Here is a 19,349-nt window from a genome sequence, read left to right on the forward strand (position 1 = left end):
AGACTGCTACACAGAAGCCACATGTGAATGGAATTCAAAGACTGACGCAGACACAGAGAATGAGACTTGCAGATGTCAGACCTTTGTAAAAACAGGAGGAAAGTAGGCAGAAGGAGTTCCATCAGGTCGGCAGAGATGCGAGGTTGGACTGTGAACCTGAAAAAGCAGAGACACATGGATCAAATTCTAAATATATAAATTGTTGAAAAGATGGGCTAAAGAGACCTTTCATTACTGGGATCGCTCCACATGAATGAAACGAGTAAATGAAATCATTATAGATCATTTTGCTGGTCTGCTCTTACAGTACAGACATTGTTCTGCGTCCTCATCTCACATCTGTTCCTCTTCTCTATTCAAGGTAAATGTTCCCTGGTTCCTTAGGGATCCATGAGCTTTTAAATGCTATTACCAAATGGATTTCTTTGTGTGGAACTTCCACAAGCATCCTTTTAAAAGTTCTCACAGACATTATATTTTATTTTAAATCCATTCTTGATTCACTGAACAAAAAAGCCTAAGTTACTGGCAGTGGAGGATGAAGTAAATTATCAAACATCTACTTATTTGTACTCTTTTTTGATAGAGAGATTACAGGAAACAAATTGAAAAGGAATATATATATATACATTTTTTTGATGTGCAAAAAACAAAGGTGCTGGGACACTTCCTGAACAGCTCTCACCTCAGGAAACATACTCTAGAATAGAGAATGGAAAATATTCCTTTGTGTACAATCATGTATTTTCAAACATTTTGGATTTATTCACTCCTAGAGATGGGCTTGTTAGCTTCGTAGCCCAAGATGACAATGATCTGATATTATGTGTCTAAATATGGCACAGGATGTCATTGGGAATGTTGGCAGAGATGTAGAGAACCCAGGATGGTAGTGGGCCTTACTCGTTGTCCCTGTGAGACTTTTCACTTGCTTGTGATTCAGGAGGACTGGGTCTCACTTATCACTGTCTTTTTTGTCCAAAGACTATATGAACCTTTATATAGGATTTGCTCTGTGCTGGGCACTGATCTAAGTGCCAAGTGAAGGTGACTCACTGAATTGTTGTGACCATGCTGTGAGATACATGGTATTATTACCTTCATTTTACAAATGGAGAAACTAAGCACAGATAGATTACATCACTTGCTGAAGGCATCTAATTAATGGTAGAACTGGAATTAAAACCCAGCCCTTTTTTTGCTCCAACTTATTAACCTTTATGTCAGGTTGGCTATAATACTAAAACAATGGAGTTTCTCGGAATACTTTTTCTCTTAACTATAAAAATAGGATATATTACTTTATGTTCAGTATTCATATACAATTTAAACTATTTAAAAATGTACTGTAGTGGTTACCAAAGGGAAGGGGTGAGGGAGGGAGAAGGGGATTGAGGGGTATTATGTTTAGTACACATGGTGTGGGGGATCATGGGGAAGACAGTGTGGCACAGAGAAGACAAACAGGGACTCTGTGGCATTTTACTACACTGATGGACAGTGACTGCAATGGGGTATGGGGGGGACTCGATAATAAGGGTGAATGTAATAACCACATTGTTTTACTTGTGAAACTTCCATAAGAGTGTATATCAATGATACCTTGATAAAAAAAAAAGGTACATTATAAGCAGCAAGAGGAAACAATTTTTAATGAACAATGGACTTGCATAAGACTATTGGCTGATTTTTTAGCAGAAGCTTTGCAGGCCAGGGTGGGCAGCATGATGTATTCTAAGTGCTGAAAGAACTTCCAAGAATACTCTACCCAGAAAAGTTATTATTCAGAATTGAAGGAGAAAGTTTTCCAGACAAACAAAAACTGAAGGGGTTCATCACCACTATACCAGTCTTGAAAGGAATGTTAAAGGGACTTTGTTGAGCTGAAAATAAAAGGTGCTAATTAGTAACAAGAAAACTTATGAAAGAATAATCTCACTGCAAATATAAGTATATAGCAAATGTAATGGATAATCATTTATAAATGTAATATGAAGATTAAAAGGCAAAAGTAGTAAAAATAACTATGATCATGATAATTAGTTAAAGGGTACACAAGGTAAAAAGATGTAAACGGTGACATCAAAAACTAAAATGTGGGGGTATGGAGTAAAACTGTTGAGTTTTAGAATGGGATCAAACTTAAGTTGTTATCAACTTAAAATAGAATTTATAGATATAGGTTATTATATGTAAGTCTGATTGTAACCACAGGGCAAAAACCTATAGCAAATACACTAAGAAGAAAGAGAAAGGAATATAAATATATGAATAAAGAGCCAAAGAGAAAGGAATATGAACATATGAATAAAGAGCCATCAAACCACAAGGGAAGAGGAAAGGAATGGAGAGGAACTACAAAAACGGCCAAAAACAATTACCAAAGCTGCAAAAGGTACATATCTGTTAATAACTACTTTAAATGTAACTGGTTGAAACCCTCCAATCAAAAGATGGAGTGGCTGAATGGATAAAAAAAAATATGAGCCATCTACGGTCTGGCCACAAGAGACTCAAGATTATTTGAGTATCTATTTGACCCCAAAGGTAACCATGATAGCCTACTGATCTGTTCAGAAACACAGACTTAGACCAAAGAGATCCAAGTATTCCATGTAAGTGGAAACCAAAAAAAAAGCTGGTACAGCTATATTCGTATCAGTCAAAACAGACTTTAAAACAAAGACTGTAAGAAGAGAAAAAGATGGGTGTTACATAATGACAAAGGGATCAATCCAACAAGATGATGTAATATTTGTAAATATTTATGCATTCATCTAAATACATATAAAGTAAATATTAACAGACCTGAAGGGAGAAACAGATAGCAATGCAACAGTAGCAGGGGCTTTACTATCCCACTTGAATGAATGGGTAGGTCATCCAGACAGAATATAAGGAAACACTGGCCTTAAATGACACAATAGACCAGACAGACTTAACAGATATATTGAGAACATACCATCCAAAAGCAACAGAATGAACATTTTTCTTAAGTGCACATTGAATATTTTCCATAATAGATCATATGTTGGACCACAAAACAAGTGTTAATAAATTAAATAGGATAGAAATCATATCAAGGCTCTTTTTTTTACCACAATGGTACTTATCACAAGAAGAAAATGAAAATTCATAAATATGTGGAGATTAAACATAATGCTACTAAACAATTAATGGGTAGAAAAAAGCAGTCAAGGGAGAAATTTAAAAATACCTTGAAACAAGTGAAAATAGAAATGTGACACACCAAAATTTGTAGGGTGCAGCAAAAGCAGCTCTAAAAGAGAGTTCATAGCGGTAAATGTCTACCTCAAGAAACAAGAAAAGTCTCAAATAAACAACCTAACTTTGTATCTTAAGAACTAAAAGAAGAACAAACCAAACCCAAAGTTAATAGGAGGAAATAATAAAGATTAGAGCAGAAATAAATGAAATAGAGATTTAAAAGGCAAAAGAGAAGATCAATGAAACTAACAGCAAACTCCCTGAAGAGAGAAACAAAACTGACAAGTCTTTAGCTAAACTGAAAAGAAAATTAGAAATGAAAGAGATACCACAGGGATAAAAGGATCATAAGAAATGACTATGAACAATTACATACCAACAAATTGTATAACTTAGGAGAAATGGATAAATTCCTAGAAACATACAACCTACCAATACTGAATCATGAAGCAGCAGAAAATCTGAGCAGACTGATTATTAGTAAGGGATTGAATCAGTAATCAAAAATCTCCCACGACACAAAATCCAGGACCAGATAGCTTCGCTGGTGAACCCTAGCAAACATTCAATGAAGAATTAATACCTACCTTTCTCAAAGTCTTCAAAAAAATAGAAGAGGAGGGAACTCTCCCAAACTCATTTTAAGAGGTCAGCCTTACCCTGATACCAAAACCAGACAAGGACACTACAAGGAAACTATAGGCCAATATCCCTGATGAACACAGATGCACAGATCCTCAAAATATTAGCAAACAGAATTCAACAATAAGTGAAAAGGGTCATATGCCATGATCAAGTGGGAGTTATTCCAGGGATGCAAAAATGGTTCCATACTGCAAATCTTTCAATGTGATGTACCATATTAACAAAATGAGGGATAAAAACTATACGACTATCTCAATAAAGAAAAAGCATCTGACAAAATTCAACACCCACTTCTGATAAAAACTTTCAGCAACATGGGTATAGAGGGAACATACCTCAACAATAATAAAGGCAACATATAACAAGCCCACAGCTAACATCATGCTTTACAGTGAAAAGCTAAAAGCCTTTCCTCTAAGATCAGGAAGAAGACAAGGATGCCAACTCTCACCATTTTTATTCAACACAGTATTGGAGTCCTAGCTAGAGCAATTAGGCTAGAAAAAGAAGCAAATGACATAAAAATTGGAAAGGGAGAGGTAACACTGTGACTATTTGAAGATGGCATGTGTAGAAAACCCTATAAGACTCCACTAAAAAACTGTTAAATCTATAAATTCAGTAAAGTTTCAGGATACAAAATCAATATATAAAAATCCTTTGTGTTTCTATATACTTATAATGAGCTATAAGAAAGAGTAATTAAGAAAACAATCTCATTTATGTTTGCATCTATAAGAATAAAATACCTAGGAATAAATTTAACCAAGGAGATCAAAGACTTGTATACTGAAAACTAAAAAACAGGTAATGAAAGAAATTGAAGAAGACACAAATAAATGGAAAGATAATCCACACTCACCAATTGGTAACTCGATATTATTAAAATGTCTATACAACCCAAAGCAATCTACAGATTCAATGCAATCTCTATCTAAATTCTAATGGCATTTCCCCCAGAAACAGAATAAAGAACCCTAAAATTTGTATGGAACAAGAGAGACCCTAAAGAGCCAAAGCAATCTTGAAAAAGAACAACAAAGCTGGTGTCATTACACTGCCTCATTTCATACTATATCGCAAAGCTATAGTAACTGAAACAGTATGTTATTGGCATAACAAGAGTGACACAGCTCAGAACAGAGAGCCCAGAATAAACCCATGCATCTATGTTCAACAAAGGAATCGTGAATATACAGTGGGGAAAGACATGGAAGCAAACCTGTGTCCATCAATGAATGAATGGCTAAACACAAAGAAAACACATTGGTGGTTTCCAGAGGTCAGGGGGGTGGGAGGTAGAAAAAAAAAATGGGTGAAAGGGGTGAAAAGGTAAAAAAAAGAAAATAACCGTAAAAGTAAGTTAAAATGTACTACTTACAGTATTATGGTATTTACATATTTAGAAGCAAATGTGCCTTTCTGTCCGAGATTTCTGAGCAACACATAAATATATTCCATCATATTCAAGATGTGTTTCCTGTTTCCCATATATAGTTTATAAAATGTTGGGGAATGGAGCTAGTGACATTTTTTTCCTGCCTTGAAATGCCTAGCACAGTGCCAAGCATTTATTAAATACTTACCAATACTTAAACATCAAACACCAAAAAAATCCACTGATTTATTATCAGAAATATTTCTATTTGGTTTAGGGGTTTAATGGACTATCTAGGATAAATGACATCAACAATAATTCACACTGTGTTGGTTCTTTTCAAGTTCATGAACTCAAATTTCTCTTTTGTCTGCATATTCTAATAGCACAAACGATATGTCACATACCACAGTCACTGAAACACCTACGGCTGCTCAGTAGGTAGTAGAAGCTAATAATACAGGCTAATAATAGAGGGTGTGGTAAGGCTCATACACACACCGATTAATTGGGAATGATTTACATTTCAAGACTCAGTGGGCAGACTTCTGTATTTAAGCACACTCATAGCACAAAGTCAAAGTAATGCACATCTATCTGAGACATTATATTGTAATATTTTTTACTTAAAAAAAAAGTCATGTTGTTTGTGTTTGCAAAGTTACCCCCTACAATCACTTCCCAGTAGTTTGCACTGCTATTCTTTCTTGGATAAGGGAGTCTTACAATGAAATAAAAGCAGGATGCAAATACTTGGTGAAGTCAAGGAATTTGAATTGTTTTCTTATTATCTATTTAGGTTTTAGGAGATAGGAAAACTTTTATTGGTATGTGGACGGTTCTTGTCTTCTAATTTGTTTTAAATGAGAGAATGAATTTGGCTCAATGGAAGAAGGCACATATGAAGGGGACTAATCCGTACAAACAGCTAACACACATACCATTTATCAGACTACAGACCATTAGGAAGAAATATTCCCAGTGGAAATGCAGAAGTTGTTTGGTGATGTGGCTTTGATTAAAGATTATTTTTAGTAGAGTAAAAGAAAGAACTGTACCTACCATTGTCATTTCTCCCTGTTATGTTGCCACTTAGAAAATATCTCAAGGGATTATACTAGTTAGAATCAAAGCTATATTCTTTAAACCAAGAAGTTTGCAAATAATTCGACTCCTGTGGGTTCTGTCTCCAAGGCACACTCACCTGCTGAACAGGGACAGATAATGGTTGGATCACAGCTGTGGTCACCCCTGTCTTTGGAGATGATGATCCTATCGTCAAGGAAACGGAAGTGGTTTTCTTTTGAGCTCTGGAAAACAGGGAGGCAAGTGTTCAGTCAGGGATTTTTTAAAGCAGGGTTTATTCTTTGAAACAGTCCCACAGAATAGCTCACTTTCTTTTTTGTGTACTCAATCCACTTTAATGGCAAGTGCTTCAGAAATGGAAACCCACAATCTACAGTTAGAGCAGCTGGTTAGAATATGAGAATGGACCTTACAGACATGAGCAAAATGAGCATGTGGACAGAGAAGTAGCTGTGTGTAAATGGCTAGCAACTCTTCTTTGCTCTGGCTTCCAATTTTGTTAAGTCGATAATGTCCTGGAATTTTTCTTTTCTAAGGGCTTAAACATAAAGTAAATGCAGAGAAAGGTGAGGAACGGTTGGTTGCCTGGCCCGGTTCTGCTAGGCATCTGGCTATGCAATCCCAAGCAAGTGGTGTAACTTCACTGAGCTTCAGATTTTTATCTGAAATCAGAAGCGGTACAGTATATGACCTTATAAGGTCCCTCTGACACTAGTATTCAGTGTTTATTTGATACTGATAAATAGATATAATTGTTATGTATATACTAGCAGATCAAAGGAATTTATTAGCATGGCCTCAGTATTTATGGAGTTTCTACAAAATTCTGGTGTATTTTATTTCCTTTTTGCAAAATAATTAAGATCTTAATATTTTACTCATAATCCATATGTCTTTGGAGGAATAACTAAATTTTGTGATTTTTATGACAAGATCTAACTAGAAATAGACTTTATCCAAATGGAAACCTATTTTTGGCCTAATTAGATAGTTTCCAATTTGTATAAATTGGTCCTCATTTACATTTTAGTAATGACTTAACTAATTTTCTGACAACTGACATTTTCATACATTTATAAACAGTTAATTGTCTTTGAAACTGGCATTGTATATGGTTAGAGTCTAGCGTATCAATGATCAAGCGCAGACCTCAAAGTCCAAAGCTTTAAATTGAAAATTGTGTTCCACATTCACGTTTTTGATCTCTGAACCAGCTGGCCTTTGCCTTACGTGCACCATGAGCGCGGCCCCCACCCAGCGATCGGAGGGGTCTTGCTGATGGAATGCAGGCACTTACTGAGGCATGGCTCCAGGCTTTGATTTGAAAGTCAAACTTTCACCGTCAGAGTCTGTTGAACTGGCACCTGAGAGAGTTAAAAATAATAGTCAAGTCAAGATATAAGTAGTATCCTGCTTCCGATAGTCAAATTCTTCATTTTTAAGCAATAACATAGTCTTATTTTGAAATACAGAATGGTTCAATAGCATTTTTACTTAGACTTCTTTTACAGAAAATAATTTTTAAAAAGGAGGTACTATAAAGTTTTCTTCAAAACTATATGATTTTAATGCCAGATTTAATATTGACTTCATTTTTACCACTTTGGCCATCATAAGCATATTATTTATAAAATTATGAAAAATTATGAAGTAAACGTGTGTGTGTATGTAAAACATGCATGGTTTTATACTGTAATGCTTCCCAGGAGATTGCCTGATGTGGATTATTAATATTTTCATTACCCTTTAATTCAGAGATGCTTTCTGACTCTTTGATAGGTTAGAATGTGACAGTGACTTCATTCTTGAATATGAGTGTTTCTCATTTTGGACCACACCTCCCACATTCATTTGCTTCATTACTGTTTTGGAATTAAGGGTCACCTATCAAATTTTAGTCAAAATGTAAACTAGACTTACATTTGAATGCACATGTATTTTACGACAAAAGATTTTAGGCGATGGATTTAAAATAACCATGGTGATTTGAAATGTGTTTGTGATAGTTCTCTTATGAGACACATGTAACTTAAATTATCTATTTAAAAGTATTTTTATATAAAATAACATCTGATTATAGAAAACTAACCAAATAGCACAGAATTGTGTGACATAATGATGAACACCATCAGTACCTTCCTTAACACTGCATGTTTACATTCTGGTGTTTATCAAATAAATTTAGTGTATCAACAAGTTTATGTACATATTTATACAAATGGATCACACTACATGTACTCTTTGCAAGCAGTTATATCTGCCTGTAAGAACACTTACAATGTACACACTGATTTAATTCTCTCAGATGGCTGTCAAGAGCTCCTTCCTGCAATGTAATGTTCTCCAGTCTTTTACTGATGCTGAAACAAAGTTTAGGTAATTGTGCCGGAATGGTTTGTGTCCCTTCCTATTTATATCTGTGACTACTGCCTACTGTAGGCTTCCTCTACTTTGTTTCTGAACTACAACACAGATTCTTGTCTTCCTCCCTCAATCTCTCTAATTTGTCTTCAACTGATGTCAGATTGATTTTACTATAACACATCCATAAAACTTGGATGATATGGAGTTTCTATCCAGTAAATTAAAAACCTAAAATCCTGCTGTTGAGCAGCCTCCATGACGTCCAGCCTGATTTTCTAGCTCTGTCTGCCAGAACGCCCTGCACTTACACCTCACGGAACCCCACCCGGAGCGCTGAACACACTGGTGCTCACTCCACAACACAAGGGGCGTATTCGCACGTGTCCCTGCCCCTGTGGGGTTCTGAGAACACAGACGACAGATGAAGTCAGTCCATGTGTGATGTGGTGGCGGGGGAAGCGGGAAAACACCCAGCAGTGCAGGGTGCAGGGAGGGTGGGAGGCAGCAGGGCCGATTTTAAGGAGGGTGGTGAGGGCGGCTCCAGCAGGGTGGGGACTTCGCTCCAAGATCCAAGGGAGGCAGGGCTTCACTTCTTGCTCCTTCCCATGTGGACCTTTAGTTGATTCATTCCTTCTCACAGGACACTCCTTTCCAGTCTTTTCCCAACAGTCTCCCCTTAAGAGGATACCTGTCCTGCTTTCCTGCGCTCCGGCTTCCCTGAGACCCCATGGTTCTTGCTCACACTACTCAGGTGGCTTTTAACATCCTACCTGTTAGCAAATGACAAGGTCTCTGGGAACAGAGGTGGGGCTAGGGAGGGAACGACCACTTTCTGAGGACTTACGTCTGCCTGGCAGTTGACAGCCTTTACAGCCTTTAAGTGCTGTAATCATGAGCCTCACTAAGATGTGGGTTATGTCCAGTCACAGGTAAGAACACTGAGGAACAAATTTGCATGAGGTCACATAACTAGAAAGTGGTGGCCAGAGGGTGTCTGACCTCGACTGCCCACCAGGCCATGAGGCCTTCAGAGCTGTGTGCAGGGGTGTGCCTGGAGGGCTTGTGCCTGGAGGGCTTGTGCCTGGAGGCCTAGACCCGAAGTGGAATGAGATGGAATGAGCAGACTGCACGGAACAGGGGCTAAGCCCAGGGGCAGAAGTGGGAAGTGGGTCAAGAAATGAGGGGACACCAGCTGAAGCGTATGGACTTGTGTCCAGGCGGCAAACTGGTGCTTGCCCGGAGAACTGACAGGGGGAGCCGGAGCGGGAGGGCAGCAGGGCAGCGAGCTGAGATCAGGGCAGACAGGCAGGATGCTCGAGCAGGATGGGCAGGTGCGCTGAGCAGTGGGAGAAAGTCCATTGGCCCACTTGCCACAAAGTCATGCGCAGCCTGAGAGATCAATGTTACTGGAGTCCTGAGAGTGTTAGGGGAGAGGGAGAGGTGGCAGAAGTCCTTCGGGCGTTGTTGCAGATGCTCTCAAAGCAGCCAGAAACTGGGGAGAGAACTAGTGTTCTTCATCTGACTCCAAACACTTGAATCTTCATAATAAAATCCCCTCTGATGATCTATTTAGAAAGCCATTCTTTTTTTCATTCTCTTTTCCTACTTTTTTTCAAGCTGATGTTCAGAGAAACGTAAAGGGCCAAAAAGGTTTGTGGTCCCTGCAAAAGATACACTTGCTGGTCTCTGCACACTTGTCCAACCCTTGTGCAATCTCAACGTCACATTCCGTCTCAGGTGTCAGGGCTGCTCTTGGGGACGGTGGCAGATCTCATCTCCCCATCTGTGCAGCAAGCTGCATTGCCTCCCTCAGGGTGGGCTTCCCTCCTCCACCCCATCTCCTCTGCTTTGCACCTGCCAGTCAGGAAAAACACCCCTCTCACAGGTTAACATTTTTCTCTGAATTAATCAAACCATCACTTTCCGTTTCTGATGTCGGCTCCGAGCTGAAGCATCCGGTCCTTCCACCACTGTCTGTCTGTTCATCTGATGTCTACCTGCCTAAATGGTAACTATGTCTACATTGCTCTTCACACAGAATGAAGGAATCAAGGGCCAATGGCCTCTGCTATATCCTGGCAATGGGGTGCCACTGGAAACATCACAAAAATGAACCTCCTGTCTTGCCTTTAAAAGGTGTTTCCTTTCCATGTTAAAAATATACCCAATTTAATACCGCCTTGGAGGAAAGGACCCAGAAAATATGCAATGGCAGAAATTACAAAAAAAAAATCATTTGAAATACCACCACCCAGTTACTTTGGCGCTTATCCTTCCAAAGTTTATTCCTATGCACACATATAAATAGTAACTATATTTATAAAAGACAGCGCTATGCAAACGGCTCAATGAGAGCTTTTTACCCCACTTAGCATGTGAAATGCCTCTCCATGATAACAAACATATACTTAGTAACTTTCTAATAGCTGCTTCAAATAAATTCACGTAGATATACCATCATTTTATCATTCCACTGGGGATGGACATATTTATTATCTCCATTCTTAACATCTCCACAGAAAGGTATATAAAATAGCAATATCAAAATGCCTATATTCCTTACACTCATGAAAACACTGTTTTAATTACTTTTGTCAATGTGGTATCTTAACTTTTTTTTTTTAAGCTGCATTTCTGAATGGAAGCTAACGAAGTAAATTACACAGCTTCAATTTCAGAGAATAGGAAGCCTTCATGAAAGCAGATATCAACCGTTAAAAAATATTTTTTATGCAATATTACATAAGTATATAAATAGATATTTGCATGTATTTAAAACCCCTGATTGACTTTGGTGAATCTAATGATGGAGTTCATCCTTTCATACCTGGTTTGCCTTTCAAAATTTAAGGAATATGCTCTGCCCTCATTTGTACTCCTCATTTTTCTCCCTCCTTTCTCTGTTGCTGTGATTATCGGCAGGGCAACAATCACCTGCACTCTCAGAGTAAGTGAAGTAATGCCAATGATTTAAAATGTTGTGATGAATAACTATAAAAGCACTAAAGTGAGTGTTAAACAATGTTTAACAACATGAGTAGATGTTTGTGCCACAACAGGTTAAATTTTTAAGAGTATGTACAATAAAATATATAGTTACAGGAATATAATCTGTAGGAAAAAGATAGAAAAGATCACGATACTAAGAGTGACTGACCCAGGGGAGTGGAAATACACATGATTTTTATGTCTTCCTTTTGTCTGTATGTTTTAGCTTTTCAAAATGAGTATGTGCTATTTTTGTAATAGTAATAACACTGTGTGTCAGGTACTAACTATGTTAATCTAAGGTATTAACTCATTCAGTCCTTACAGCAAACTAGTTTTCTCCATGCAGAGATGGAGAAACTGAAGCATAGAGCCACTGAATAGCTGTCCAAGGTCATGGAGCTAAGGACTATGCTAGTCAGAAAATATTAAAGTTATTTAAAACTAATGTGAACAATGGGCAAAGCTGTGCTTAGACTCCTGTAGCTTCTCTGAGCACATTTTTAAAACTCAGCAGAAGGAACCTGGATGCTTTCCCCTGCTGGGATCAACAGGAGCGATGCTTCCAAATGTTGTTTAAGAGGGGCACACATTTTATTTGACTATTCAAAGCATCGAAAATTTACAAATAAATGTCAAACATGACTGTCAACACATATTATGATCAAGTATCCCTGCACCTTCCCCAACTTTTTTATGCTGCCCTGCCGTCCTCTCCATCCCGCCCAAATCCTGATCCACAGGTCAAGTTTACTCCAGCTTCCTTCATCCCACATGTCAGGGCCACTGGCCTGCCCTCTGTTGCTCCTAAAGCCAACATGACTTGTATAACCCACTTTATAATCAGGAGGGGCAAGCAGAGGCAAGAATTTGAGGTGTTTCTTTTGTTTCCCATGTTTACTTTCCCCTTTCCTTTTCCATTTATACTGTGAATTTTTTGAGACTATCTCTTTGCCATCTAGTCCTTAAGGGCACCACCTCCCCATCTAGCATACATGTGGGTCAGATTCTGTTTCCTTTTTTCTTTGCAAAGATTCTGGGGTCTGTTTTATTCTCCGTCCTCTCTGCATAATCTAGGTCTTCTCTCTTGGGTTACTTTCCTTACACAGAAACATGCTGTTGTGATTCTGGTATGAAAACAAGCAAGCGAACAGCAAAAACAGTCTCCATCCCACACTCCGTGCCAGATACTGGCCCAGATCTCTGCTGCCATTTGAACAAAACTTCACCCCACAGCCTATTTGTTGCCTCTCCTTCCACTTCTGCAAACTTAACTCAGCTCACTGGGTCGGACTGCTGGTCCTCTCCAGGATGCCTGGACTGGATGTTAAAACTGGCAACAGCTCCGCAGTGGCTGACCCTGGGGGTTCCTCCGCAGCCTTGTCTGCGGATTCCCAGCAGCAGGGGGCAGAGCCATCACCCTCCTTCCAGAACACTGTCTCCTGCCCACTTCATGCCACTGTGCCCAGCCTCTCCCCCAAGCAGGGGCTGTTCCTCCTCACTCTCCTTTGCTGGCACCTCCTCCCCCTGGAAGTTCAGTGCACAGGGGGGACTAGGCTCAGACTCAGACTCGGCCCCTTGCGCTTCCCCAGCTCTTCTTTCTCCTTCGTTGGTCTGCTCATTAGTATGTCCAGTCCTAGCTCCATTCCGTCTACATACTCTTAGATCAGTGGAACAGAATAGAAAGCCCAGATAGAAACCCACACATCTATATGATAACGGAGCCATGGATATACAACAGGGAAATGACAGCCTCTTCAACAACTGGTGTTGGGAACTGGACAGCTACATGTAAGAAATGAAACTGGATCACTGTCTAACTCCATACACAAAAGTAAACTCAAAATGGCTAAAAGACCAGAATATAAGGCAAAAATCTCTGGAACATAAGCATGAGCAACTTTTTTCTGTACACGTCTCCCAGGTAAAGGCAACAAAATAAGAAATGTACAAGTAGAACAAGTGGATCTAACCAAAAAGCTTCTGTACAGCAAAGGACATCATCAACAAAACAAAAAGGCAGCACACAGTATATTTGTAAGTGATTTATCGAATAAGGGGTTAACATCCAAAATATGTGAAAAACTCATATGAGTCAACACCAAAAAACCCAAATAACCCAGTTAAAAAATGGTCAGAGGACCTGAACAGACACTTCTCCAAAGAAGAAATACAGATGGCTGGTTGGCGGTGAAAGTTCAGTGTTATCATGAGGAAAACTGAACAGCAGAAAAAATCCACTATTCCTTTTATTATATGCAAAAGAGGTATATCTTATTTTTCTTGCTGTTTATCTTTTATATTAGTTTATATCCTTATAACACTTTACATATTTCTACTGTATCATGTACTATACCATCACTTATTTTATATTCTCTTTTTTGTTTAAGTGTCCATCTCTCGTATTAGGTTGGTACTCTTCAATACAGGGACTATGTTTTAGTAACAGTTGCATCCGTACTATCTAGCACATAGTAGGGCCTTGACAAATGTTGGCTGAATTGATTGGTAGGCTATTACTTAAACCTAATTTAACATTGAACATTTAGTCTATAGCATAAAAGCAATACACACTAAAATTTGCCATATTTCTAGCAATGCCAAAGGCAAATAAAGCATTTAATTTTAAGAGTCTGTGGATTTGGGAAGCAAATCTGACCATCAATAGCAAGTAGGCTGTTGGTGGACGTTTACGTTCTCTGTACTATAAAAAGCTCAGTAAGTTGGCTCCACAATCCTCCCATAACCAATACCACTGAGTAGTTAAATGTTAAAAATCATTTTGTCATTCTTTTTAGCATTTGGAAATGTGTAACACGGTGGTTAAGAATTTGGGCCCTGGTGCCTACATGGATTTAGAGCCATGGGTGACCCCGAGTGCCCCTGGCCTCTCTGGGTCTCGGTTTGCCCATTTGTAAAAAGGGGATATTAATGTCTCTTAGGCTTACAGTGGATTTTACATGGTTATGCATGTATGTGTTTGTATTTATAAGGCCATGTAAGCATTATTCACTGTCATACAATGAATGTTGGCCTAACGACAGGACCTCCCTTGAGGAGCAGAGACACTCACTTCCAAAGGTGATACAGAGGAGCCTCGCTGGAAGTGAGGACACTATCTTACCGGCCAGTGGTCAATTACTGATGGGACTAAATGCTTTTTGTCAGTTCTTCGAGCTAAAAATGATGGTTCACATCTTGATTTCTTCTAGTTGAAATAATGAAGAAATCTGGTGGTATTAAACAGTTAATAATAGTAAAAAAGATGAAGATTAAGGTAGTGGAAACCTCAAGGATTTTAATCTTCTTCCTGTATTTTAATCACTATTTTGAAAGGCAACCAATTAACAGTGTGCTCATCAATTTACGGGTTTGAGGCAAAATGAACACTGTGGTGCTTAACACACTTCCAACTTAAAAGACTGTTATTGACCAAATGCAATACTCAGTAAAACTATGTACTTCAATGTCAAGTTTTTTAATTCCCCACAGGATGAGTCTTATCAAAAATGAATTGACAGAGCAGTAGAAATATTCTCCTCTCTGCCTACCCCTTGAATATAATTTGTAATTGATTCTTGAAACTTTTCTCTTAGTGACTGCATGCTCAATGCACATCTAGCTGGAGTAACAGTCTTAACAAGAGGAAAATCTCTAGGATAAAAATAGAAAACTTAAAAACATTCAATCACCTAGCATTCCCATGAATGATTTCCTAAATCATTATGAGTTTAGCTCTAGCGGATAGATATGCTATTTCAATATGTTCTCATTCTCTGTTCGTGAAACCAAAAATAAGGTGGATACTTTGTATCTTAAATAAATTCAAGTTAATGTAGCTGAAATGTTTTAAAATAAAAGGAACAACTGTTGACATTAGAAGTTTAATGGAGAAACGAGGTTTGAGCACACCACCATTAAGCCGTCTGCCCTGGGAGTGTTTCCCCGGGGAGCCTGGCTTGAGCCCCAAACCATTCGGGCTCCTTCACCAGGCGCTTCTCACCTTCAATGAACACCTCGGCAGACGTCGCTTCTGAGCCGCTGGGGTTTGTAGCCAGACAGGTATAGCGGCCTGTGTCGTCCTCGAAGGCCTCTGCGATGACCAGGGTGTGCAGGTCTCCGCCCTCGCAGCGGATCTGAAGGTCGGGAGTGTTGTACAGCTCTTTCCCCTCACAGAACCATCTGCAGGCCAAATGGAGGTCAAAGGCAGAGAGAAACAAGGGAAATGGGGATGGTTAAAATAACAGAGCCGAAGTGAAAGACTAGGTGCTATGTAATAAGACGCTTGCTTGAGAAAAAAGATCCGTGTTGATGTTACGGACCCAAACTGCATTTTAGACCGTGAAGTTAACCAGACAATCCCCACAGAATTTTCTCTGTAAGACTCTGTCCACGTCATCAACCTTGAAAGAATGGAAAATACCAAGCTCGGAAAGGCCATTTTAGTCACAAAATTAAAGGAACAGAAATTCAAAGTGTCTTATAAAATGTTTTATCATAAATTCCTCTTGTATTTACAATTTTATCTATTATCTAATGAACTATGCAAGTAATATAAATATCATGCTCAAATATCTGTTGTATTGAGGGAAACTAATCATCACGTTAAAAATCACAGGCAGCAGTATTTTTGTTGACCCTGAGACTTCTGATCAGCTGAGCAGTACGAGAGTTAATGCCTCCCATATTTCTGACATTCACAGAACTTTCCAGCAGACCGCCTGGCCCCCTGCTGCAGAGGGAGGCTCATGCTGTGATCCATTCGTGCTGGTCAGCACTTTTGCAAACGGGACGGTGGCGTGGGAGGCTGCAAGCTGCCAGACTGTCGGACCAAGTTCCCTTCACTCCCCCCTCACCTCAAACTCTCCAAGGATTTTTACACAAAAAATATGAAGCTGCCCTAAAAACCTCTCCACATGTGATTTTTTAAAGAATTATGTGGGAAGGTGTCCCTTACAGCTAAAGGATGGATGTCTCTGGGGGCAGTGTTGTCCCTTTACCCTTCAGCACTTAAGAGATTTTCTGAGACTAAATCTATAAAATTCTTTGGTCTTCACTTTCGTTTGTGAAAACATGGCATTGAAGACTGACTTTTTCTGTATTTAGACAGAATATAGGCATTTGTGTACATGCCTAAAAATTAATCTGAAAATAAAGTTAGTGAACAAACCAGTGTGTTAATACTCACAGTAGTAAGTCCAGAAACTATATTAAAAATTAATATAGGATACTGGCAAAAGAACAGATATGACTTTTGGAATTAAAAAACATTTAAAAAACCCAGCCAAGTAAGCATCCTGCACAATGCAACATGTACTGCTTTTGGGACAACTGAGAAGGGCAGGACTTCCCAATTCAGGGCGTTCTGAGGTTCCCTTTGTTTCCAGTCTTGGAGAGCATTCCAGCCTGGAGCCACCTTCCAGTCCCTTCTTCCCTGTTCTCTCCACAGGCATAATCCAGATCCTCACCGACGAGAACTGACCATGGCTGCAGGTCTTCTCGACTTCTCCATCCCCACTAAGCTATAAATTCTGTCTACAGTGTAAATCAGATGAAAGCTTTTGAAACTTCCTTACATACATCATTCCCTAAAATTCAGATCTGTCATTTAGGCCTTTCATGTAACTTGACCCTGATTTGTTTTCTACCATTTTCATACACTAATGTTCAATATCTGTCAAATATTTTCACAGATTGATCATTCCCTACATGGCCCTCTCCTATCACCTCCTCTCCTTAGTCCACTTTCTCGTCCCTTGGAATTCTCCTCTCACTCTCCTTATTAATCCTCTAGGAAGCACCCTTCCTCAAGGCCAAGCTGAAGGTGACTTCTACAGATTAAATGTGATTCAGCTAAATTAAATTCTGATTAAACACACCTGCTGGGCATCTTCTATGTGGAAGGCACTGCATCACACTATACAGGTGACAGAAATAATGATGCCTGATAAACTCTGAAACTATCTGAGGAATTTGTACTGTCGATGAGAATGTTTTCTTCTGTAAAAAGATATAACCCAACTAGTAGAGGGAAAATGAAGCATGAAAAATTCTATGAAGGTTTAGGAGAGAGAAATATGAATGGATTTAGTGAGATGTGCTTCCCAGGGAAACCTCTGCCCACTATTCACAGGATGTAAAATCTTATCCTCTAACTCAGAGGTCAGCTAACTTTTTTTTGCAGGCCCACTGCTTGTTTTTGTATGGCCCATGAACTAAGAATGGTTTTATACTTTTAAATGATTGAAAAAAATCAAATAAGAATTTTTGATAGATGAAGATTATCTAAAGTTCACATTTCAGAGTCTATCATAAAGGCTTTTTGGAACACAACCATGTTTATTCATGTACACGTCGTCTGCGGCTGCTTTTGCATTACAATGACAGAGTTCAGTAGTTGCAACAAACTGTATGGCTCACAAATACTCAAGTATTTACTATCTGGTATAAAAATGCTTGCCACCTCCTGCTCTAACTTCTTGCCCCTCAGAGTGTGATCCCAAGACCAGCAGCATCGGTGTCAGTTGGAAGTTTGTCAGAAATGCAGAACCTCGATCCTCAGGCCAAATCTACTGAATCCCCAAGCGATTCAGGCGCCCATGGAGGTCAAGACATTCTGGCCAACTGTGTCTGAATCACACTGACCTGCCTCGGAGCGTCCTGGACCTCCCCCAAGGTCAGCCACTTCTTTCGCCACAGCAACCACACCTGATGTGTCTCCTACCTCTGATCTCATTGCGCTCTATTTGTTCCTCCTACTGCTGCACTCAAACGATTTTAACGTCATTCAATTGGACAACTGATCACATGTCACTTTGTGATATCTTCAGTATTTTTCCTCATACCATTACCTGAAGTCTAATGCATTTATGCCTTATATTTCCCATTTGGGAAATAGGATTCTTGATTGCAGAAAAACGCCTCCCCCACATTTTTTACTTTTTAAATTGGTCCACAGTGTATTGTACACTTGGTGCTTTAAAAATACGCACTGTCTGCTACTCATTACATTAGAATATGCTTCCTGAGAGAAAACAAGTAGTAAAGGATCTGTGAATTAACAGATTTGGAAATGCTACATATATGTTTCACTTCTTGATGTCTGTAATTCACATATTCTTATTAAAGGTCCTGAGAAGTCCTGCCGAAAAGAAATTTGCTCATTGTCTAGTTGAGTAGGTACTCAAGTTACTAGACCATGAGAATCTTTCTCATTTAGTGTCTACTAACATCCCATGCATGTTGCAGAAGCCTTTTCTTACCTGTTTATCCCATAGAACCTGTGGGGTTTTTTAGAAAATAATACCAACTATAATCTGAGTGGTGATAAGCATAAGGCTAAAGAAAATAATCAGTAAGTACAATATTTGAAAAACACTTTAATACTATTAGAGAGATCAAGACAAGAAATGCATTTTCTGCAATGATCTAACAAAGCTGTTCAGTCTTCTGAAATGGTTCACCATGTCTTTTATGCCTATGGGGAAATGGCTGTTGCTGACAAACTACTAGATTGATCTGTTTTTTGCTTTCTAAACTCATGCTACTTGTTCTCCAGCTCTGTAAATAAAACTTAAGAATCATCTCAGATTGTGTAACACATATAATAGTGCAGAGAAAAGACTAAATTAGTCCAGATCAGGCAGTAAGTAAAATAATT

At 38.9% G+C, this 19,349-nt stretch overlaps 1 protein-coding gene across 6 annotated transcripts in view; it reads right to left on the reverse strand.

Annotated features, from left to right (window-relative positions):
* Nucleotides 1-19,349, reverse strand: part of PALLD (palladin, cytoskeletal associated protein) — a 310,939-nt gene that overhangs the window by 162,246 nt on the left and 129,344 nt on the right. For all 6 annotated transcript variants that reach the window (XM_073232834.1, XM_073232838.1, XM_073232837.1 and 3 more), the window contains 4 exons: nt 15,693-15,871; nt 7,635-7,701; nt 6,456-6,561; nt 82-156 (listed from right to left, as the gene is read on the reverse strand). In XM_073232834.1, coding sequence (XP_073088935.1) covers nt 82-156; nt 6,456-6,561; nt 7,635-7,701; nt 15,693-15,871 — 427 coding nt within the window. The remainder of the gene's footprint in view (nt 1-81; nt 157-6,455; nt 6,562-7,634; nt 7,702-15,692; nt 15,872-19,349) is intronic.

Source organism: Manis javanica, chromosome 3 (assembly GCF_040802235.1).
Source record: "Manis javanica isolate MJ-LG chromosome 3, MJ_LKY, whole genome shotgun sequence".
Classification (NCBI taxonomy): domain Eukaryota; kingdom Metazoa; phylum Chordata; class Mammalia; order Pholidota; family Manidae; genus Manis; species Manis javanica.